General features: G+C 43.9%; 1 protein-coding gene across 1 annotated transcript in view; it reads left to right on the forward strand.

The window, feature by feature from the left end:
• The window catches only part of SLC7A10 (solute carrier family 7 member 10), a 41,617-nt gene extending 29,843 nt beyond the window's left edge, over positions 1–11,774 (forward strand). The window contains exons 4-11 of the mRNA XM_030955919.1: positions 1,876–2,001; positions 2,956–3,109; positions 4,728–4,851; positions 4,947–5,050; positions 6,068–6,164; positions 9,935–10,084; positions 10,353–10,530; positions 11,477–11,774. Of these exons, the coding sequence (XP_030811779.1) occupies positions 1,876–2,001; positions 2,956–3,109; positions 4,728–4,851; positions 4,947–5,050; positions 6,068–6,164; positions 9,935–10,084; positions 10,353–10,530; positions 11,477–11,628 (1,085 nt within the window). The 3' untranslated portion in view covers positions 11,629–11,774. The remainder of the gene's footprint in view (positions 1–1,875; positions 2,002–2,955; positions 3,110–4,727; positions 4,852–4,946; positions 5,051–6,067; positions 6,165–9,934; positions 10,085–10,352; positions 10,531–11,476) is intronic.
• The last annotated feature ends 9,577 nt before the right edge of the window (positions 11,775–21,351 follow it).

Raw genomic sequence — 21,351 nt, forward strand, 5'->3', positions numbered from 1 at the left:
GGGTCCAGGGAAAGTGTGGCAGGTGAGCACGTGGGATGGGGCAGTGCTGCAGAACCATCCCATGGGCACCATGGGCACCTGGCACAGGTCACCACACCCTGTGAGCCCTTCCTGTCTGTTGCAGACATCTTTTTATGAAAATCCATTCTTTGGGATTTTTTCTCCTGAGAAGCTGAGAGGCCTCAGAAAGAAAATGTAAACAATGGTTATCTGCTGCTGTGGAATGCAACAGGTGCATCGGTGATTGGTCTCATGTGGTTGTTTCTAATTAATGGCCAATCACAGCGGAGCTGGCTCGGACAGAGAGTCTGAGGCCTTTGTTATCATTCTTTTCCTTTCTATTCTTAGCTTAGCTAGCCTTCTGAGATGAAACTTTTTCTTCTATTCTTTTAGTGTAGTTTTAATGTAATATATATAACAAAATAATAAATCAACCTTCTGTAACATGGAGTCAGATCCTCATCTCTTCCCTCATCCTAAGACCCCGGTGAACACCGTCACAGCTGTCCTCACTCACACTCACACGAGTGTGCAGAGGCAGTGTGCAGCCAGCTCTGCATCAGCCACGGCTGGGGCTGGCAGGAGCAAAGCTGAGCTGCAGGGCTGGAGACTTTCTCTGCTCCTGGGAGGAGGCAATGATCCTTCACACTTGTCAGAACCCAGGACATTCCTCTGGCTGCCCTAGATGACTCAAGACCCTGGCAGAGAGCTCAAAGACCTTGGCACAGAGTCAAAAACACCTGTGCCTTTGATTTTACCCATGGAAACAATTACCAACTTTGTGTGAAGAGTTACAAGGCACAAAAGTTTGAATAAAATGAGAGTGAATTTATCACAGAGCGAAAAAGTAGAATTTTAAGGTTTTTAGAATGGGGGTTCAAGAAGCAAAATAGAAGAATCTAAGCGTGTCCTTTTTTCTTCTTGTCCTCTATCTTGTGCTATGATAGTGACACTTCTATGATAGTGACACTTCTCTAGTTTAAAATAAAGACAAACCGTCTAACATAAGTAATAAGTATTAAAAAATTATTGTAAATAAAGTACATGTAGTTTTTAGTATAAAAAGCTAACACCTCCCTGAGGGTGGTCAGTGTGCCTCAACCCAACCTGCTAAACAGACCTACAAAAATCCAAAAAGGAATGCATTAGATTAAAAAAAAAAAAAACCAAAAAATCCCAACTTCTTCGAGCGCAGGGTAAGAAAAAAGACTTTTAATATCTCAAGAACTATTCTAACAACTCAAAACCCAAATACACTGGGCACTGCTCAGGCACAGTTATTGAGCTGGGGAGAGCCTCTCTGGCAGCACCCAGGGGCTGATGGCTGCCAGGGATGCTCCCCCTCACCCTCGTTCCTGGCCATGCTAGAGCTCCCTGCAGGAACATTGTCACCACACTTCTCCTCACAGAGAAAAGAACAGCACAATTCTTCCCAAGAATATTGCTGGGATTCACATTCTCTGAACCTCGAGAATGATCAAAACAATTCTCATCTCATTTGCTGTGCCTGTGTTGTGCCAAAGTAGAATGCAATATGGAGATTGTTTACCCGGTGATGGTGTTTTGTTTCCTTGGTCTATCAGGGCCAGGTGTGTGTGTGCTTGTCAGGACTGTTGGGGGACAGTCATGAGATTCTGTGCAGTTGAGTGCTTGGCAGACTCAGTTTAGATGTAATGTAACATAGTGCAGTATAATATAGAATAATATAGTATAATAATTAATTAGCCTTCTGATAAGATGGAGTCCTCATCATTTCTCCCTGCCACGGGAGTCAGCCTGTTTTGATAGAACATGAGTGTGTTTTTCACTATTTTGGCTGTGTGTTCTCAAATAAACACAATTTCATTCCACTGACCTCAGCCTTCTGCTCTGCAGTGCTCCTGACGTGGGTCAACAGCTCCAGCGTGCGATGGGCGACGCGCATCCAGGATATTTTTACAGCAGGAAAACTCTTAGCCCTGACCCTCATCATCGTTGTGGGCTTCATCCAGATCTTTAAAGGTACTCTGTGAGACACTCTAACATTGCCATGGTACTGTTGATAAACTTGATTTTTCCCACTTACTGCAAAGTTTTCTCATTACAAACTGACCTGAGGGTGTGCTGGGCTGTGCCAAGCTGTGGGATTGCACACTGACACAGCTGGGGAAGTATGGCACAAGGGGAAAATCAGCTGTATCTCCTTTATAAAAGTCCCTTTCCAGCCCACCTTGTAGGATTTGATAGAATAAAGGAGAGCAGCTAGATAGAATAAAGGAGAACACCAACAATGTTTTGGAATAGTTACTTAACATTTTTAATCTGTTGTGCATTCCTTGGATTTGAAGTGCTCTGGATGTAAAATGTAGAAGCAATGCTTTGCCTAGGGCAGGATGATATCTGCTTCATTTCAGGCACTAGTCCAATTTCCTACAAAAAGTCTCTTATAAGATTAAACTTAGGTGAAAAACGTCTCACTGATTCACCAGTTATTGGAAAGCCAAAAGTACAAAAGATCTATAATATTTTTATCATGTATGTGATGAGTCATATAAAGGATGAAGAAATGTGAGAGCAGAGAGCAGAAAACTTGTTTTCTCAGTGGTGCTAGTCCTATAGTCTTAGCAAATCTTTCAGGCCAAGAGACATTTTATTTTCAAGGATATCTCCTAAAGAACACCAAACTCTTGTAAAAGAAAATGGCATTAAGAGCAGGCAGGAATTTGCACTGCCAAGGATCCACCCTCAGCCAGTGCAGGCTGCCAAAGGGTCCCATGAGTTGCTGTGGCACAGATGTGGTGAAGGAGAGCAGGAGCCATCCTGCAGAAAGCACTGCAGCTGCTGTGTCAGCCCATGGTGCCATGAACAGCATGAAGTCTCAGTTCTAATAAAGAATGAAAAGCAAAATCTTACCTATTTTAAAGTCTGTGAGGTAGGCAGGCATGGCCTAACATCTGCCTTGCACTCTCTATGCAGGAAACTACAAAGAGCTGACACCAAGCAATGCATTCAGATTTTGGATGACTCCATCTGTGGGGCATTTAGCATTAGCTTTTCTCCAAGGGTCCTTTGCATTCAGTGGCTGGAACTTCTTGAACTATGTAACAGAGGAGCTGGTGGATCCCCGCAGGCAAGTACCCACCTCATGGTGCTCTCCCTGCAGTGCTCAGACATTGGAGCTCTCTGGGAGCATTACTCATTTCATCAGAGGCTGCAATGTCATTCCATGTCTGTGGGACTGGTCTTTCCAAAGGAGAGAGAGTTTTGTTTAGAACAGATAGCAGGCAAGTTACAGAAACACTGAAATTAGGTATGAGCTGAATCAAAGCAGCCACAGACAAGGCAGGATCTTTATATCACTGTTCAATCATATTCAGTCTTCCAGAGCAGAAAATCAACCATGGATGAGGTGCCACACAAGTATCTACAGGAAGAAATCATCTTTGTCATAAAAAAGTTGAATTATCCTGGAAGTTGCTTTGCTTTTTCACCCAAAGCTCTCCACAGACGCCTGAAAGGGACGATCAGTTGTGCAGTGAAAGTGGCACACTCTGCCAAGGCAGCTTACCCTGGGTCACTGCTGATCCTGGCTATGGGAAGGGCTTGGAAAGGACTCACCACAAGCAGCCTGAGAAGGCTGGAGGGAAAGGGAATTTTAGTTCAGCAAAGCTCAAATGTTTCAACACTTCTGAGTTAATAAAGTGGAATGGCAAATGTCAAGAGCAGCTCTTGGAGCATTAGTTACTTCTGGGCATCCAGTGCACACAGCAATTAAACAAGAAATGTAAGCTGTTGCAGCTTGGATGGGAAAGAATTATAGCTACAGCCTTGTGAGCATCTGTGCACACCAGTGAGTGGCAAAGTGTCCAGGGATTTGGCAGGAATAAAGAAAGTGTGGTAATGTGCTTCCTTATTAAACAATAATATTTTTATGGACCACCACAATTTCAAAGCTGAATAATAAAAAAGTTATTACTTAAATAAGGTAAATATGGCCTTAGTTGAGAAATAGAGAGGATTGAGCAAAAGGCCTTTTTTTTTAATTATTGTTGCAGCCTTAGTGGAGAAATTAAAGTATTAAAAAAATTGGACAACCAAAACCACTTCCTCCTTTTACTAAATCTATTCAAATTCACAAGGTTAAACAAAAAACTTTTTTTCCCAAATCTGACACAGAGAGAAAAATGCATTCTGTTAGATACAGAACAGCTCAGGTGTGCACCTCTGGGAAGGTCTCTGGGTTGGAGATCAAGTACATCTGTAGTAATGTAAGTTGTATGACCAGATCAGGAGCAGGGTGCACAATGGGCCAGGGCAGCAGCTGAACAACAGGACCCCCTTCCTTTTCAGAGCAGGTGAAGCTAAAGCAAAACAAGACATTTTATTGCACCACAGTGCCTGTCCCCAGGGCTTTTGGGAAGTGGATGTTTCATTTTTCAGTCCCAGTCTGTCCCAGTCCCCATCAAGAGCCCCAAGGGGAGCTCGTGGTATCTGTCCCCCGGAGCTCCCTGCAGATACAGCATTTCATTTCAGCCTTCTCTCACCTGCAGTGGGCAAGAAAAAAAAAAACCCCCCCCCACAACACACAAGGCAGCGAGCTGGGGAAGACTCAGCTTCCCTTACAGTACACACCGCAGGGGGAACCCGCAGCTGAGCCCCTCAAACCGACCCCCAGGCCCCACCCCACTGTCACGGTCTCGCTGTGCATGGTTGTAATTTCTTATCTACCCTCCCAATTCTCTCATCAGGAACCTGCCTCGTGCCATATTCATATCCATCCCATTGGTGACATTTGTGTACACGTTCACCAACATTGCATATTTCACTGCCATGTCTCCCCACGAGCTCTTGTCCTCCAACGCTGTGGCTGTAGTAAGTAAAACCATTCCCTGCATGTACCAACACACTTTGATTTCAGTGCTGTGCTTTGCAGTGTGTTTCAGTTTCTCTGCCTTCTGTTGCTTTAGACTTTTGGTGAAAAGTTACTGGGCTATTTTTCCTGGGTTATGCCAGTCTCAGTGGCCCTATCTACATTTGGAGGAATAAATGGATACCTTTTTACCTCATCAAGGTTAGATGGAGTACAATTTTATGAACGTTATCTAATTTGGGGAGGGGCTGTTTTAATTGCATTTGCTAGAGAAATGCTAGCTAGACATTTTGGATGTTGTAGAGCATGAGCTTGTTGTTGGGTGTGTTGGATACAATCAGTTATGAATTATTCTGTTTCAAATCAGCAAATGTAATATTGAATCACGAAATTTCTTGCAAATTAATCCTCATGAGTTATTGAAAGTGTTTGCAGATGTGGAATATTTCACAGTAAGAGCCAAACACAGCTTTAGCATGGAACCAAAGTAATTTTATGTCAATAAAGTTCCAGTAGCTCACAGCTAAACTGTGCTTTGCTCAAGGAGGAGTTTCAGGGCCTGGTGCTGCACTCAGCTACAGGCATTTTAATGCTGGAAAATCACCTTTCAACCAAGATGCTTTGCATGCATACTGCTGATAGCTGGGCCAGAATCTGTAAAGCCTGTAAGATCGTAATCAATAAAGCCTGTTTGTAATTGACCTGACTTAATTTAATTTAGAAGTTATGAAGTTTTTTGAGGAAACAGCTGAAGTACCTTGGGAAAATTATTTATCCCAACCCTTTCATGGGTATGATGAAATGCAACAACTTGGAGTGCGTATGTGACAGGCTATACACTTAAAAGTGAAAAGCTAAGGCACGTTAAATGTTATGCAAACCCCTTTTGGCACTGTAAATACCCACACAACCTTCAGAGCCATCACCCCTCACTGGGTAAAGAGACAATGCTGGCCAGCTGATGGTCCTTGGAGGTATTTTGGCATCTCAGAGCAGGTCTGAGATGTTCCCAGGTGACATTAGCTGTTAAAGGCCTTGTGCACTGCAGGGTTATTTAAATACCTTTCCCCAGTCTCCAGCTGTCTCTGCAGCTGCAGCCACAGCTCCTTTCCATGAGAAAACCAAAGCAGGTGGTTGAGATAAGAGGTTTTATATGAGTAGGGACTGGAGAGGCTGTTGCACACCCAGTGGATTCATCATTCCCCTTCTTATTTCCAGGCTGTGTTTCTCTGGTGCTCGGGAAGGCCACTTGCCAAGTTTGCTGGCCATGATCCATGTCAAGAACTGCACACCCATCCCTGCCCTCCTCATCTGTGTAAGTTACTATCCCTGCTCTGTCACCTGCTTTTAGAAACACTGAACCACTGAGAGGTGATCTGGAAAAACCCTTGAGAGGTGGTTTTACCCCTGAATCAGTGGGTCACCCTGAATAGCAGCTGGTAGTGCCAGCTGAGCAGCTCCATGTGCCCTAGAGAGAAGCAGCCTTCAGCCTCAGAAATAATCCTTCCTCCTCCTACCAGTCCCTTTGGCACCTGAAGGGTTTCCCTCATAACCTGAGCCCATTAACCCTTGTTCTGCAGCAAGAGACAGGGACTGACTTTTGACAGAGATACTTCATTTAAGAAAAGACAAGTTCCTTAGACCAATTTTACCTGCTTCCCACCAGAATTTGGAAACCTCCACAGTCCTAATCCCACTCCAGCAGGGCTGCTGGAGTCCTGCCTCCAAAGCCAGAGATAGGGGGGTCCCAGGGAAAGGACAAAGTGCTCCAAAAATTACTTTCAATAACCAAGACACCTTGTGAGGGGTAGCCAGGCAGTTCTCTGAGGGCTACAGGTATTTCTTTCACAGACAAGAAATTAATTAGGGACAATGATTCCAGCAGGGAATCTGCTGAAAGGCACACCAGGCAGACAAGAGGTCGCCTGCAAAGGCCAGACACCAAGGGCCCAGCTGTCAGGAGTGCTGGGGGTCCAGCTCCTGGTGTGCTCCATGAGAAAAAGGCTCCCCTCACTTTTTAGACAGCAGAAATTTCCACAATACTAATGACTTAGGGAAGTTATTATTCGAAACAAAGAGCTTTGCATGCTTTTATTGATAGTGCAACTGGAATTTGTGGAGGGTTTTACAGTAGCATAGAAGATGACAAAGAGGAAAATGATTTGTGCTGCTGCTGTCCATGGCCACAGGGCCCAAGCAAAGGCATTCCCAAAGGGCATTTGCTTGAAGTCTTGGCTGCTTAATGGCTGCCAACTGCAGATTTGCCACTGATATCAAAACCAGGAGGGTTTGACCCCAGATGCACTAGAAAGATGCATGCTTACACGTCTCCTGGCTCTAACAGCAATTCTGGCACAATACACCCATATAAAATTTCACCAAATAAGCTTTATTTTCCACCATAAAAGCTCATTCCACTTTTATGACAAAATATTTTGTTGAGGTTTTATGGCATTCCTGGGGCTTAATGCCCCATCACAAACATCTTGTGTATTGCCCATTGAAGGTTTGGGGTAAACTGCCCTGGGCAGCCATCATGGGATGGGTTCCTGTGTTCTACAGGGGCTGAACTCCTTTGTTCTTAAAAATACATCCGCTGAAATGACAGCTGAGTGTCAGAGGCTCTTTCTCTGTAGAACAGCCCCAAAAAGAGCAGGCTGCCTGTCGAGCTGGCTGATCCATGCCATGCCACCCCCTTGAATCACAGTGCCAATCACAGAACCAGCATGGCACATTAATTCATCATTTGAAGGTGTTTTAATGCAGCTCAGTGCACACCAAATGCTGCTAGGAAATATTTATTTCTTAACAAACAGAAAGATACTAATAGTATAGTGTCGGCAGCTACAACAGCAAACAGAGCCACACTTTAGGCAAACCTAATTAATACATCAGGTTCCTTGTCTCTTCCATGGAATCACACCTAGCTCTCTGCATGGAGAGAAGTCTGTTTGTACATCAAGAATTGCTATTTCAACACTACCAATGAGACCTTTATTTTTACTCATTTCCTATTTCACTCCCAAAAATCAAGGGGCCAAGCTAAATGTAAAATTTGGGCTGCAGTTTTTTGCAGGATGGTGGGGAATGGCTGGTCCCCTGCCAGCCAGGGGCTGTGGCCAGGCCAGCTGGAAGGCAGCACCCCCTTATTGTCATCTTCTTGCATAAATCCCATACCTTCTCAGTGATTTCTCATAGGCAGCTCCTCACAGCACTGACTCCTTCTTCTTCACAGCTCAGCCAACAAACTCCAACTCCTTCTCACTCAGCTAACCCACCCTTTTACAGCACTCATTGTTATTAGACACAGCTGTGGCCTATTAAGGGCAGGCCTGTTCCTAATCTCTGGTGATTAGTACAGCTGCAACACCTCAGGGGCGAGACTACCTTCTGCACTGTCTTTATTTTCTAACATTCTATCCCTCCACACCCCCACTTCAGCCACAGGCGCTGGCATCACCCTGTGAGCGATCTGACACACCAGTGGCATTGTGCCACTCCCAGTGCCATCCCTGCAAAGCCCTCAGTGGCAGCAGAGAGTTGTGTGACACGTGTGACACAGTGAACACTGCAGGGGAGACTGTGCTGTATGGCAGTGGTATGAGATGGTGCCCAATTTTAAATCCATTTTGTGCTCAGACAGTTCAAGGTGTTAAATCCCCCAGCCAAGCCTGCAAGGCTTTGAAAAGGGGAGCAGAGGGACCAACAGGGTGTTTGGCTGTGGTGGTGCTTAATTCCTGCTGCTGGAGGTGCAGAAATCTTCCCTCCTGGGAGGAATTTACTGTTGAAACAGCTAATTAAGAAAAAAGGGAGCCTGGATCAACACAAACCAAACCTTGAGCACTCTCTGGAAGGATTTGGATATTCCCTCTGGGCCCCAGTGTTCACTGGGCTGGTATTTTGTGCAGGCGAGTGCTCAGCCCCTGTGGTACCAGAGTGGGTGGGGGGCTCGAGGAGCAGTGCCCTGGCCCCCAGGTCAGCTCTCCTGGGTCTGCAGTATTGATGCCTTTTTGCTGATCCTAAAAATCACAAGCTAGACACAGGTGCTAAAGAGGAGTTACCTTTACAAGGATCCTTAGGTGCACAACTTGGTGGAAAGCAATGAAGATGCACACATAACATCGAGTGCATACAATTTCTGTATATTCAGCAAATTAGCATAACTGACAAGAAACCCCAATTAGAGGCATAAATGATGAGGTAATTCCCTCTCAGTTCAACCCTTTCTGAATCCCCCCTCAATTAGACAGGAACTAAACTTTGTTAATGAAAATGTGACTTGGAGAGTTTCAACCTTAGCTTCCCAGAAAATCTAAACTTGGACCCCCAGCTTGGAGTCACTGGGGAATTTATTTTGTCTTTCTTTCTAAGAGAGTAGGTAAAAAGCTAGCTATGAATACTAGAATAGGCTACAGCACTATAATGTATGTGTGCAGAATATAGAGAGAATATAAAAACAAAATAGGTGAAAATCAATTCCCTATCAGCATTAGGCAGACATAGAGTTCAAAAAAGCAAGCAAAAGCATGGAAATGTCCACTGTCCATCTGCCAGTACCAAACAGTAGTAATGCTCATAAGAGTCATGATGCTGATCAGCTGTGACATGAGCCAGCAGGAGGAAGGGCAAACCTCTAATTCTTTATAATATACAGAGCACCTGCAACAACACAGTGCCTGAAACACAGCATGTAAGGTCTAAGAAACCCTTTCACCTGGAGTCCTCACCACAAGGTTCAACAGCTCTTAAAACACTTCATAGAAAAGGGTGGAGTGGAAGCTTTGCCAGCCTTCCCAGCCCTGCCTGCCTATGGGCAGCAGAGACACCTGTGTCAGCACCAAACACAGGATATTTTTAAATCTCTGGCTTCAGCATGCCCCAGATCACCCCAAATACCCACTTAGCCTCAGCCCTGGTGGCACAGCTCTGGGATAAGGAACAGAGCCCCAGGAAGCAGCACATGCCCAGAAGGTGCCACAAACAAAGGGATTTTTAATGCTTTAATGGAATTTTTGCTTGGTTTTGGTGTTTTTAAGCTACCTTTTCCAGTAATGGCTGAAGAAGGCTGTGCTCCTCTCATTGCAGTGTTTGGCCACACTCATCATCATGCTTGTTGGAGACACCTACACACTGATCAACTATGTGTCCTTCATTAACTACCTCTGCTATGGAGTGACAATTATTGGCCTGATTGTTCTACGCTGGAAGAAACCCAAAATCTTCAGACCTATCAAGGTGACACTGTTAGAGCTCAATCTCTTGGTTGCAATGGGTGGGGTGGGAACACCTCCCAGACCATGTCCCAGAGTGCCATTAGTGTAACAAAAGGATGCACAGGCATATCTCTTGTGAGCTGGTTGGGATGGGCAGAGAGGAGAACAGTGGTGGAGGGAAGGGGACAAGGCTGGGGGGCTGGAGCCTGCCCTGCCTGCAGCCCCCCACAGCCACCCAGCCCCTGCTGCTGCTCTGCTCAGTGCTGCTCTGCTCTGCTCTCTCCTGGCAGGTGAACCTCCTCATCCCCATCACTTACCTGGCCTTCTGGGCATTCCTGCTGGTCTTCAGCCTGTACTCTGAGCCCATTGTCTGTGGGGTTGGACTCATTATCATTCTAACTGGAGTGCCAGTGTTCTTCCTTGGAGTCTACTGGAGAAATAAACCAAAGTGTGTAAATAGGCTAATAGGTAAGGCAGCATTCTGTGCCTCCCTGCTGGCACCAAACCAGGCAGGGAACTGCCTTAGGAGGCTGGCCACCCCTGCCAGCCATGGCAGCCCCTGGGCACAGGCTGGCCAGGCACTGCTTTGCTTTGGGCAGCTATTTTGCACGCTCCTGGGTACATTTAACTCCTCTCATGCCTCTGTGCCCAAGCACTCAGCTTGCTCACAGCAGCCTGCCCCAGCAAGTACACAGGGTGTCCCTTTATATATCCACAGACTGAAGGAGCAATCACCCAGGGACTGAGGAGTTTGTGTCACCTTTGCCCTGCCTCCTTCTCCTGTGCCACCAGCACTGTGCACCAAGCCCTGTGTGACATGATGAGCTATCTCATACTCAAATGTTTCTTACTAAGATTTCTTACTTACATTACCCTCATATAAAATTGAAACTGCAAACAGTCTTTAATATTTTGGTTGTGCTTGGTTTTTAATCACTTTGCTCCAAGGTGAGGACTTTCAAACAAGCACCCTGCAGCCTTCTGGAGGTTTCTGTCAGCTGCACTTGGCTCCGCTGCCAGCAGCTCCCCATGGCCAGTGGTCACTGCAGCTGGGCTGACACAGTGCCAAGAGGGCTGGCAGCCATGACATGCCATGCCAATCCCATCCCATCCCTATCCCCATCCCCATCCCAATCCCATCAGCCTGCCGTGGGCAGCACTGGTAGCTCTGTGAGGGGCTGGGGAAGGGTGTCCCTAAAGGCGTCCCTAGAGCTGTTCCTAGAGCTGTCCCACCTTCATCTGCCCTGCTTCAGGAACACTCTGCAGACTGAGCTGGAGGGAGAAGGGCTGGAGGGGGCACGCAGGGGGCAGCAGGGCTGTGCAGCTCCTCCCCACGGGGCAGTGCTGCAGCATCCCGTTTTTGTTTAGAAGCCCCCATTAACCCCCACTAACCCTGGTGATTTGCTCCCTGCAGAGTCCCTGACGTGCTGGGGGCAGAAGCTGTGTTTTGTGGTGTACCCTCAGTGTGGAAGCGCAGAGGAAGAGCACTCCCACTCCTCCTCCTCCCACTCCTGGAGGCTGGTGAGCGACACAGCAGTGAGGAAATCACACCAGCGTGGCCTTTGAGGCTGAAGTGGCTTCTTGTTTACATGCTGATTTTTGGAAAAAAAAAAGTTTTTCTGGAAAAAAAAATTGTTTTAGAGCACCAATAGTGAAGCCCATAAAATGAGCTACATCCTTTATGGCCTCTGTAGCTTTTAGTTATTCCCTAAGGAAAAAAAAAAAAAGGAAAAAAAAAGAAAAGAAATAAAATGTAAAATAAGGAGCTGGTTGGGTTTTTTTTTCTGGCAGCATTCTTGCTCAGCAGGGGAAAGCAGCACAGACACAGCTCTGGAATACTGATTTTAGTCACCATGAGGGTCCACCAGAGACACACAAATTTAGGCATTTCAAAACGAGGGCAGTTCCCAACACAAAATTAAAGTGCAGAAATCAAGAGAAAGCAAGGAGACCTGTTGCTGTTCCTGGGTGGGGTGAGTGCCCAGGAAGGTACAACCCAAAGGATCAGTCCTCCACACACCTGCAGCAGCACAGCACCCCCAGCCCAGCTCCACAGAGCAGCACAGCCAGGGCTGCACTGAGCACAGACTGCAGAGTAAAACCTGCAGCACCAACAACCCCTGCACCCTCCAGCATCAGTCTGGGACACAGGAAAAAGTACACAGTAGTGATCTAAATCTCAGGTAGCTCAGTTTTGTACTGATCTAAATCCCAAGTGTCTCAGTTTTCCAGTGATCTAAATCTCAAGTATCTCAGTTTTGTAGTGATCTAAATCCCAGGTATCTCCTTTTTGAAGAGACCGAAATCGCAAGTATCTCAGTTTTACAATGATGTAAATCTCAAGTGTCTCAGTTTTCCAGTGATCTAAATCTCAGATATCTCAGTTTTGAAGAGATTTAAATCTCAAGTGTCTCAGCTTTGCAGAGATCTAAATCTCAAGTGTCTCAGTTTTGCAGTGATCTAAACCTCAAAGTGTCTCAGTTTTGCAGTGATCTAAACCTCAAAGTATCTCAGTTTTGCAGTGATCTAAATCTCAGGTATCTCAGTTTTGCAGTGATGTAAATCTCAGGTATCTCCTTTTTGCAGTGATGTAAATTCCAAGTGTCTCAGTTTTGCAGTGATCTAAATCCCAAGTGTCTCAGTTTTGCAGTGATGTAAATCTCAGATATGTCCTTTTTGCAGTGATCTAAATCCCAAGTGTCTCAGTTTTGCAGTGATGTAAATCCCACGTGTCTCAGTTTTACAGTGATCTAAATCCCAAGTGTCTCAGTTTTGCAGTGATCTAAATCCCAAGTGTCTCAGTTTTGCAGTGATGGAAATCCCAAGTGTCTCAGTTTTGAAGCCCTGATGTAGAGGTGAAGGGGGTGTTCCTGCATCCCTGACGGGACCCAGGAACTGCTGCAGGGAGCTCAGCCTGCTCCAGGAGCCAGCTGGGGAGGATGGAGATGTGCAGAAGTTTGCAGCAGGCTCAGAATGGAGCTCAAGGGAAACATAGGAGAGGGCCCTGATGCTCCTCCTGTCTCTTGACAAGTGTCAGGTGCTGTCACACTGCTCCAGAGAACAATTCCCCTTTCCAGCTGGGCTCAACCAAGTATCACTCACACATCAGATGCTCCTCAGAAAGTGTTTTGCATATTTTATTTGTGCCATACACTAGGGGAAAAAAAATTCATGCACTTAATTAATATATAGAGATTTGCTGCTGTAGCAGTATGGCCACTTTCACACCAGGGAATCTTCTAAAAATGCAAAATGTGAGAACAGCACTGAGCTACTCTTCTTTCACAGAATTTGAAAACAAAACCTATCACATTCAGTAGCCTTGGTAACAGCCATCTGAATGTAATTTTAAAAGTATCTTTCCATGGCCCGGGCACAAAAATTATGGAGTCATTATCTTAGTTAATTATTCAGAAATACTTTTGTAATAAAATAATAATAATATCTATATCTATATATTAAAATTCTATTCATCTCCATCTTTCAGATGGTAGACACTAAAAAGAAACACAGTTTACATTCTTCTCTTTGTATAAAGCTGTTAACTGTATATAGCTGTTAAATACATATTTAGCTAGGAAAAAAGGTGTGGTTTGTGTATATATGCACACATGTAAAGAAAGATTCCACATTTTAAATAATAGCATGAATATATAGTTAGTTAATGGAAATCACAAATATTTAGCTTGCTTTTAAAAGAAAAGTTCAGAGCAGACCTCCTTGTGGCTAAGCAGCTCCTGAACCTTTAACTAATGTCAGAGGCTCTCATGATTAAATCGCCTTTTCCATAGCTCAAAATCCACTTTCTGAGGTATAATTTCCAACAGATTAATTCTTTCAATACCTTTACTAGCTAGTGGGAAAACTAAATGTATTACAGCATCAGAAATACTGATTGCTTACAGAACTGCTAAGTTTTGGCATGGGTTTATTTTTGTTTGTTTAAACAATTAAGGTATGGAAATCAGCCAGCAAGGAAACTTTGCAGCTCTTGAGATAAGTCTGTATGGTAATGAGAAAATATTAATAATAGTAATAGTAGTAATGCTGCAACAGCTACCAAGGCTTTTCTTGGCTGTTATATAAGGAAATCAAAAGCAAAATTAAAGAACAAATTCCTCATAATTGTTAATTGAGTTTGGCTCAAGTTTTCCCTGGTTATACTGACATGCTTTAAAAGTAACAACATTTGGCCTTAAATCAGAGATCTTAATTTAGAACACGATGATTTACTAGATCTCATCTTTGAATTACATGCCAATCCCCAAAAAGTGTTCCACGATGTTGCATTTTTAGGAACAGCTTCATCTCTGCTCCCAGCATCACATACATTAAAGGCTTTGCAAAGGTTAGTGCCTAATGTGTAGAATTTCTAACCACACAAATCAATGTACAGAATTAGAAATTTAAATTCATATGCTAAATGAAATTTAGCAGCACACTCAATCTATATAAGAGAGATTTTTCCTAAAGACAAATCAACTAGCCCCAAAGGAGACATAACTACTGGTATTTTAAAGCCCACTGAACAAAAAGCCTTGAAACAGCTGACGCTACCAGCATGTTGAGAGTACTGTGATACTTGATACAGAAAGGCAAGCTGCTTCCAACAGAAAGGAGTTTAAATAAAGCTTGAATAGCAATGCAATACTACGTAAGCCTATATATTTATGTAGCATAAAATACTAGGGGCTGTAATGCAAAAAATACTCTGTGGAGCATCACCTGTAAGTCAGTCTAAGGCAAAGTCAGTAAAAAATAGATTGGGATTATTCTTACCTGATTTATCACAGGATTGAAAACAGTGGCAACAGATACATCATCACTGAGCTACATGCTTTGCAAGACAGAAGTGGAGAAAATAAAATTCCAGGAGCCAAGTGGGCACTGTTGGGAAGCACAGGGAGAATGAGGCAGAGCTTCTGCTGGCTTGGCCACCCTCAAGTGTTTTCAAAAACTTGCTAAAGGAATTTATTGCCTTCCATTCACACTAGTACATAAACCAGAAGAGTTTGATCTCAGAAGGATCAAGGGATGAGGCTCACCGAATCACAGAATATTCTGAGTTGGGAGGGACCCACAAGGAACATGGAACCCAGCTGTGAAGGAACAGGCCCATGTGGGGATTGGGTTCAGAGTTCTGATTCAGTCCAGAGCCTTCCTCCAGCCTAAGGACACAGGAGTCCCTGTGTATTTAAAAATACATTGGACTTGGGAGCACCTTTCCAAAAGATGGATCCAAAACCATGCAGAGCATGTTGCAGGTGGATTGAGGGGGTCCCCGGGGGGCTGTGTGTTCGCCGGCAGCAGCAGGCAAGGAAAGGAGACTCCACACGGCTCCTGAGGGGGCTCATCAGCTGAGGGTTTATTGGGGTCCCACCCCGGGAGCAGCATGGCTTCTGAGGGAGAAGGGGAGAAGGGGAGGGAGGGGGAGAGAGGGAGAGCCTCGGGAGAGAAGGGCTAAGAGAGCAAAGGGCCAAGAGACAATCTGTGGTCTCCCCTCACAGCCTAACAGGGAGATTCAACGTGGGCACGGAATAAGCCTTGGGCCAATGGGATTACAGACACATGACGCTTCAGGGGAGGATCACAGACCTCGAATAAACCATACATTTTCGAGGGGTGAGACAGAGCAAACCATTCAACTAAAATGTAACACCCCAAAGAGATTTCATTAGCCAGGCTCCATCACCTGTGAAAGCACATCACCTGTGAAAGCACAAGCCCTGGGGCAGCTGTCAGCCTCAGGACAGGGGCTGCTGGCACCAGGGGAGGCCACTCTTGCCTGGGGTGGGCTGAGGGCTCAGGACAGAGCCATGGCCACAGCCCAGCTCCAAACAAGCTACTGCTGTGAGAGAAACGCCCCGAGAGCTGAGTTAAACAAAATAACTCACCTTCAAAGGAAAGACAACAAATGAACAACCTCCACTGCAGCTGTCAGCCTCAGGACAGGGGCTGCTGGCCCCAGGGGAGGCCACTCTTGCCTGGGGTGGGCTGAGGGCCCAGGACACAGCCATGGCCACAGCCCAGCTCCAAACAAGCTACTGCTGTGAGAGAAACGTGCTCAGAGCTGAGTTCAACAAAAATAACTCATCTCCAAAGGAAAGAAAACACATGAACAACCAACCTGACCCCCAACAGACATGCTGTCCCACACTTCATATTCAGAGGCCTTTGTCAAGGGATTTCTCAAATTTCACTTACTGCTAAACCTTGGGAAAAATCATTTGGTTTCCAGCCCCTTTGTACCAAGAACCAAATCAGAAATTGCTCACAGTTATTGACCTGCTGAGGAGTTCTATGAGAGATATTGAAAGAAAAATGAAGACTAAACTTTGCTTAGAATGTGCCTTTTCCTGAAGCTTTAGAGTGCAGAGAGTTGTGTCCTGTGTCTACTCCCAGCTGTGAGTACAGGCAAACCAAACTGTGGTTTTTAAACCTCCTGTCCTCGGTCCTTGACACCTCTCACCAGTGCTCTATCTTCAATGAGAAACTTCTGCACTTGCAAAATGGAAAAGGAAAATCCAAGAAGAAGGACTACAAAGTCAGTAAAAAGATGGCGAGAGGCCAAAACCATATTTGTCTTAAAAGTCCTACAGTAAGAGACAGGGATAGAAGGGAGAGAGATCCAGAGGGCATCATAAAGCAGGGAACACATAGAATGAAAGGGAATAAAATGTAAACCTCAGCCTCACCTCAGCCTTGGTAACCACTTAATCCCTGCAGCCAAGAGCACAAGAGCCAGCATCTGAAGAGGGAAGAACAGCTCACTGAGCTGTTTGCTACGGTGACTGACAAAGGACAGGACACCAGGTGTGCTGCCTGCAAGGCTCAGATTCAGACAGCTATTTGTACCAGATTTTAAATCCTGGCACTTACCTGGGAGATTAAAACTCAACTTCCAGCCAAGTCCAAAAATCTTGAACATGCAAAAGCAGTTTTTCCTCTCAGAGAAAGGTCTGATTAAAAAGTACCCAATTCCCTTCAGGCTTCTCAAGTTTGTCCCTTGGTTTGTTGTAAGACATATCTATTGTACTGTACAGGCTGTCAAAACACTCAAGTATCATTTACGACTCTATTTCCATCTCCTGGTTTATTCTCATTTCCGCCTCACATCAGCATATGATGGTATAGTTTGAAACATTAGTGCTTCTGCCCCTGTAGCTGAATGAGCATTTCATGGCAAAACAAAACCAAAGCACAGCAAAGCCAAGCCTTTCTGCTAGGCTAGAAAGTGGTATCCCTCTGCATCATCAAGCTGGGTCCTTCCATCCTTCACAATCTGGAATCATCATGAAGTCTGTCCAATTCTCTTCAATACAGATGCAGATTTCCAAGTCTGCACAAAATAACCCAGCCTTCACCTCCTCCTGAAAAAGAGCAGGACAGAACCAGCAGTGGCTAAAAGATATGGGGAAGGAGAAGCATCAGCAAAACAAGCATTGGCCTGAGAAAAGGGAGAGGCTGTACTTCAGAAATTATTTTTTAACCACCCTAACAGTTGTACACTTCAGAGCTTTTTTTTTTTCAGTTGGGATATATGCATACATACACATCAAAGGTAGCTGTACACAACAGTGAATTTCCTAGAACCAAGATTTCACATGTATTATTTAAAAAGTGATATCTCTTTGACCAGCTTCAGCTACCAGAAAAAGCAGATGATAAAAAACCCAGAGATACAAAACCAAACCAAAATACACTCTCTCCCACCAAATTCATGTCCACACATGGAGTCATGGGTCAAGCTAAGACCATAGGAGTAGAGTTTAGGAATCCTCAAGCTTAGTTGTTAAGAGTGACAGTCAGGAACCCACAGGCTCTGGGCATGTCAAATTTTATTAAAAATTAAGAGATCCAAAGCAAGGCAAAGCACAATGATGCCCAGCATCTTTCTGGCTTAGTATCTTGCTCAGTAGTCCAGGAAGCAGCAGCAGATTCTGACAAACATGATGCCATACCTGAATCATTTGCCTGCACACACACTATGGTAAAATGTAACTAAATTAATATGTACAACACAAATTAAAAACAAACAAAAAAGCCAAAAAGCAGAGAACAGAAATAGAGAACAAGTTTGTTTAAGAGATGTTGCAGAGTAATAGACAAGCAGGAAGGTACCAGAATTTCTAACAGAAATATTCCCTGCTTTAACAGCAGTAGAGGAAATATTAAGGGAATAACTTTTCCCCTTTATGCTGCCTATGAGCTTGCACTCTTTTTAAACCAGTGGCTAGTCTTCTCTATTCAGAGGGGTTTTTTGGAAAGGGTTTTTTTAGAAGGGTTGTTAGGGTTTTTTTGGTTTGGTTTGCTTGGACAGGGGAATTTTGTATCTTTAAAAACCAAAACCAACCAAACAACTTAAACACTTTGTTTCCTGTCTACAAAAATCTTTAAAGAATGCAGACAAATAGTGTTAAAAAGTAACAAAAATTTTAACAAGTTTACTAGCTGATTAACTTAAGGTTGTAAAGTCCTTAAAGTGTTGTATTTCCACTTTTTTTCTAATTTTAGGAAGTTCTGAATACAGGGAGGCAGTTTATATGAACCAGAACTGAGGCGCCTTCAAGGATGGTTGATTCCCTGTCTAACACCTACAAGAGATGGCAGAAGGGCAGACACACACTAAGGCAGACTTTGTGGTTTACACAGGTATTGACATTCCAGGGCACTGCACTGCACCTCTTTGTGCTCACAGTGCAAATATAGAGATTTCTTCTGTAACATTAATACTGAATTTGTGGCTCTTCCCTTCCAGGGGTGAGCTAGGAGAGAAATCTGCCCTGCAGCACACAGCAGTCAGTGCTTACAAAGAGCACCAGGCTTGTATTTCTCATTGATGCAAAGCTGTACACAGTCCAGTAATGAGGGCTGTGAATACTTCTCTATGGTTCAACATCAAATTTTCATTAACCTGGATTTTTTTAAGTTTCTAAAAGTAAAACCTTCTCAGTAAAATTTTCACTGAGTTACAAAATGAATCAATACATAAAATATGTATGATGCACCTAAGAAATAATGGGAAGTTACACACCTTAGCTGTTCAGGGTTGCTCCCAAAATACAGCAGTACTCTGAAGTACATATTTCAATTTTAAGAGCCTTATCATGGTGATGGTATAAAGCATGGCATGATCAGCATTATTTTATTATAGAAATATTTTTCTGTAACAGAAATAAATATACATGTATTTCTAAGGTCCTTCATCATATCTACACAAAATAAACCTTTCATCTTTCTCCTAGCTGTACTTGACTACCTTACACATACAAGGCTATGGATTTAAAAATTACCTCTAGACAAAAAAAAAAAAATAAAGACACTAAAACCTGTAGCCTTTGATGGAAACAACTACTCTGGCAGTGCAATGACTACAGTACATGGCCTTGCAAAAGTGGAATGTACCCAAAATGTTTACAAATGCTAGGAAAGCAAGATCTCTTTCAAAAATGCATTTTCTTTGATGAAATTAGTTCTGATCACAGAAGAACCTGGAAAAAAATACTGAGCAGTATTTATTTAATGCAACTACAACTCTTGTTATGCATTTTGCCACAAGCCCTTCCTGGGATTAAGGCCCTCAAGAATTTGAATCTTCTAACTCTGGAATGCACAGTATGAAACCAATTTGCAATAGAAGAGGAAAAAAGAAATCGCTTCTATTTAATTTTTCTGTATTCCATTTTAGTAGGCCAAAGTCCTATTCCTTGTTTTTTTCAAGGCACTCCCCCAGAGAAAGTCCTAGTGAAAGATCCAGGGCAAAATATAGCCCATTTAAAGGAAAAAATCTGTGACACTTTGATGTAAACTGTTCAGTGCAGAAGTCTGTTTGCCTTTACAGCCAGGAAAGCCTGTGAGCAGCAGAACCCAGGCCCACAGATGCCAAATTTCACAGGTTCAGTTAATAACTCTGCACAACTTGAACTCCCACAACAACAAACAGGTTTTGGAGCACTCAGATACTTACAGAGCAGCAGCATCAACCTCCTTGTTATCTCCTTTATAAAGCATTTTTGTGTGTCACTGTGTCAGGGGGGAATTGAAGCAGTGCTCTTGTCAGAGCAGGGACAGTCTGGCCACCACAACAGGACCAAGCCATCACCCAGCAGAGTTCTGCAGGGACTCTTCATTAAGCAATGCCACCTTCTTAAAGGTAAATAACTTGCTTACTTTTAATTATACTCTAAAAAACAAAAAGGCACCAGTTTACATTTAAGTTGTACAATCTACACAGCGTCAGCTTTAAAAATGGCACTGATGTATTTCAGTTCTTCAAAGAAAAAAACCAAAAATAAAAAAAGCAAAATAACATTCTCTAAAAAGAAAAGATAAATAAAACCACTGGCTTATACATCTGCACTTAGGTAGCAGATTTACAAGCAAACTTGTGAGACACATTTTATTTCAAAATAAACCAGAAGTCTGATCCTGACCAAGTGCTCAGCACTCCCCAGTGCAGTCCCAAGGAGCTGTAAAGCCCCAGTGTCCTTCAGGCACTCTCAAAGTGGTACCAGCAGAGAGTCCCTGGAAACACAAGGGAGGAGAGGACAAAGGGTAGAGAGGGAGGAAACAATTCTGCAACACTCCCAACATCATCATGAAGAAAATGCAACACATGACAATGCAAGAAAGAAATATTGCTACAACTAGGATTCAATGCACTCCACTCACACTCAACACTGCTACACTCTCCTTACAAAGCTTTAGTAGCTAAGATACCTGGTTTCATTCGGGGTATTCCACGCAGAAAATCTGGATTAAGTGGATGCTTTAAGGTACATATGGCCATCAAAACATTCCTGAAGGGAGCAAAAGAAGTGAGCAGTTTCTATAAAAGAGGAAGCTATAATGGATTTTAATTCCTCCTAAGCGTGTTTAATCAAAATTATTAAATTTTAATTAAATTATTATGCCTAAAAAGACAATGTTATTTGTAGCTTAGTACTCAGAGTTCCAATGACTGGTGTTTGCGCCAAGTTCCAACAGAGTTCTCTAGTTCAGTAAGACCACTGAAAAGCAAAGAAACACTGAATGCAGAGTAAAAGTACAAAAGAAATACCAGAGAACAGAGATGCCTCCAAACTGCAGTGACACATTGCTGTTCTCCCAGCCCCTAACATCACATACTGGCCTAGTTCTGCCCCACTGCAGTTTCAGGAATAGCAACAGTGACATAAACACGTCCCATTTAGCCCTGTACTACACTCTCTGTGGCATTAAAGCACACTCATTTTTAGTGAGCAAACTGGGAGCACAGACATACCACCTACCATTGAAGTGCACTGCCAC

This window comes from Camarhynchus parvulus, chromosome 11 (genome assembly GCF_901933205.1).
Source record: "Camarhynchus parvulus chromosome 11, STF_HiC, whole genome shotgun sequence".
NCBI lineage: Eukaryota > Metazoa > Chordata > Aves > Passeriformes > Thraupidae > Camarhynchus > Camarhynchus parvulus.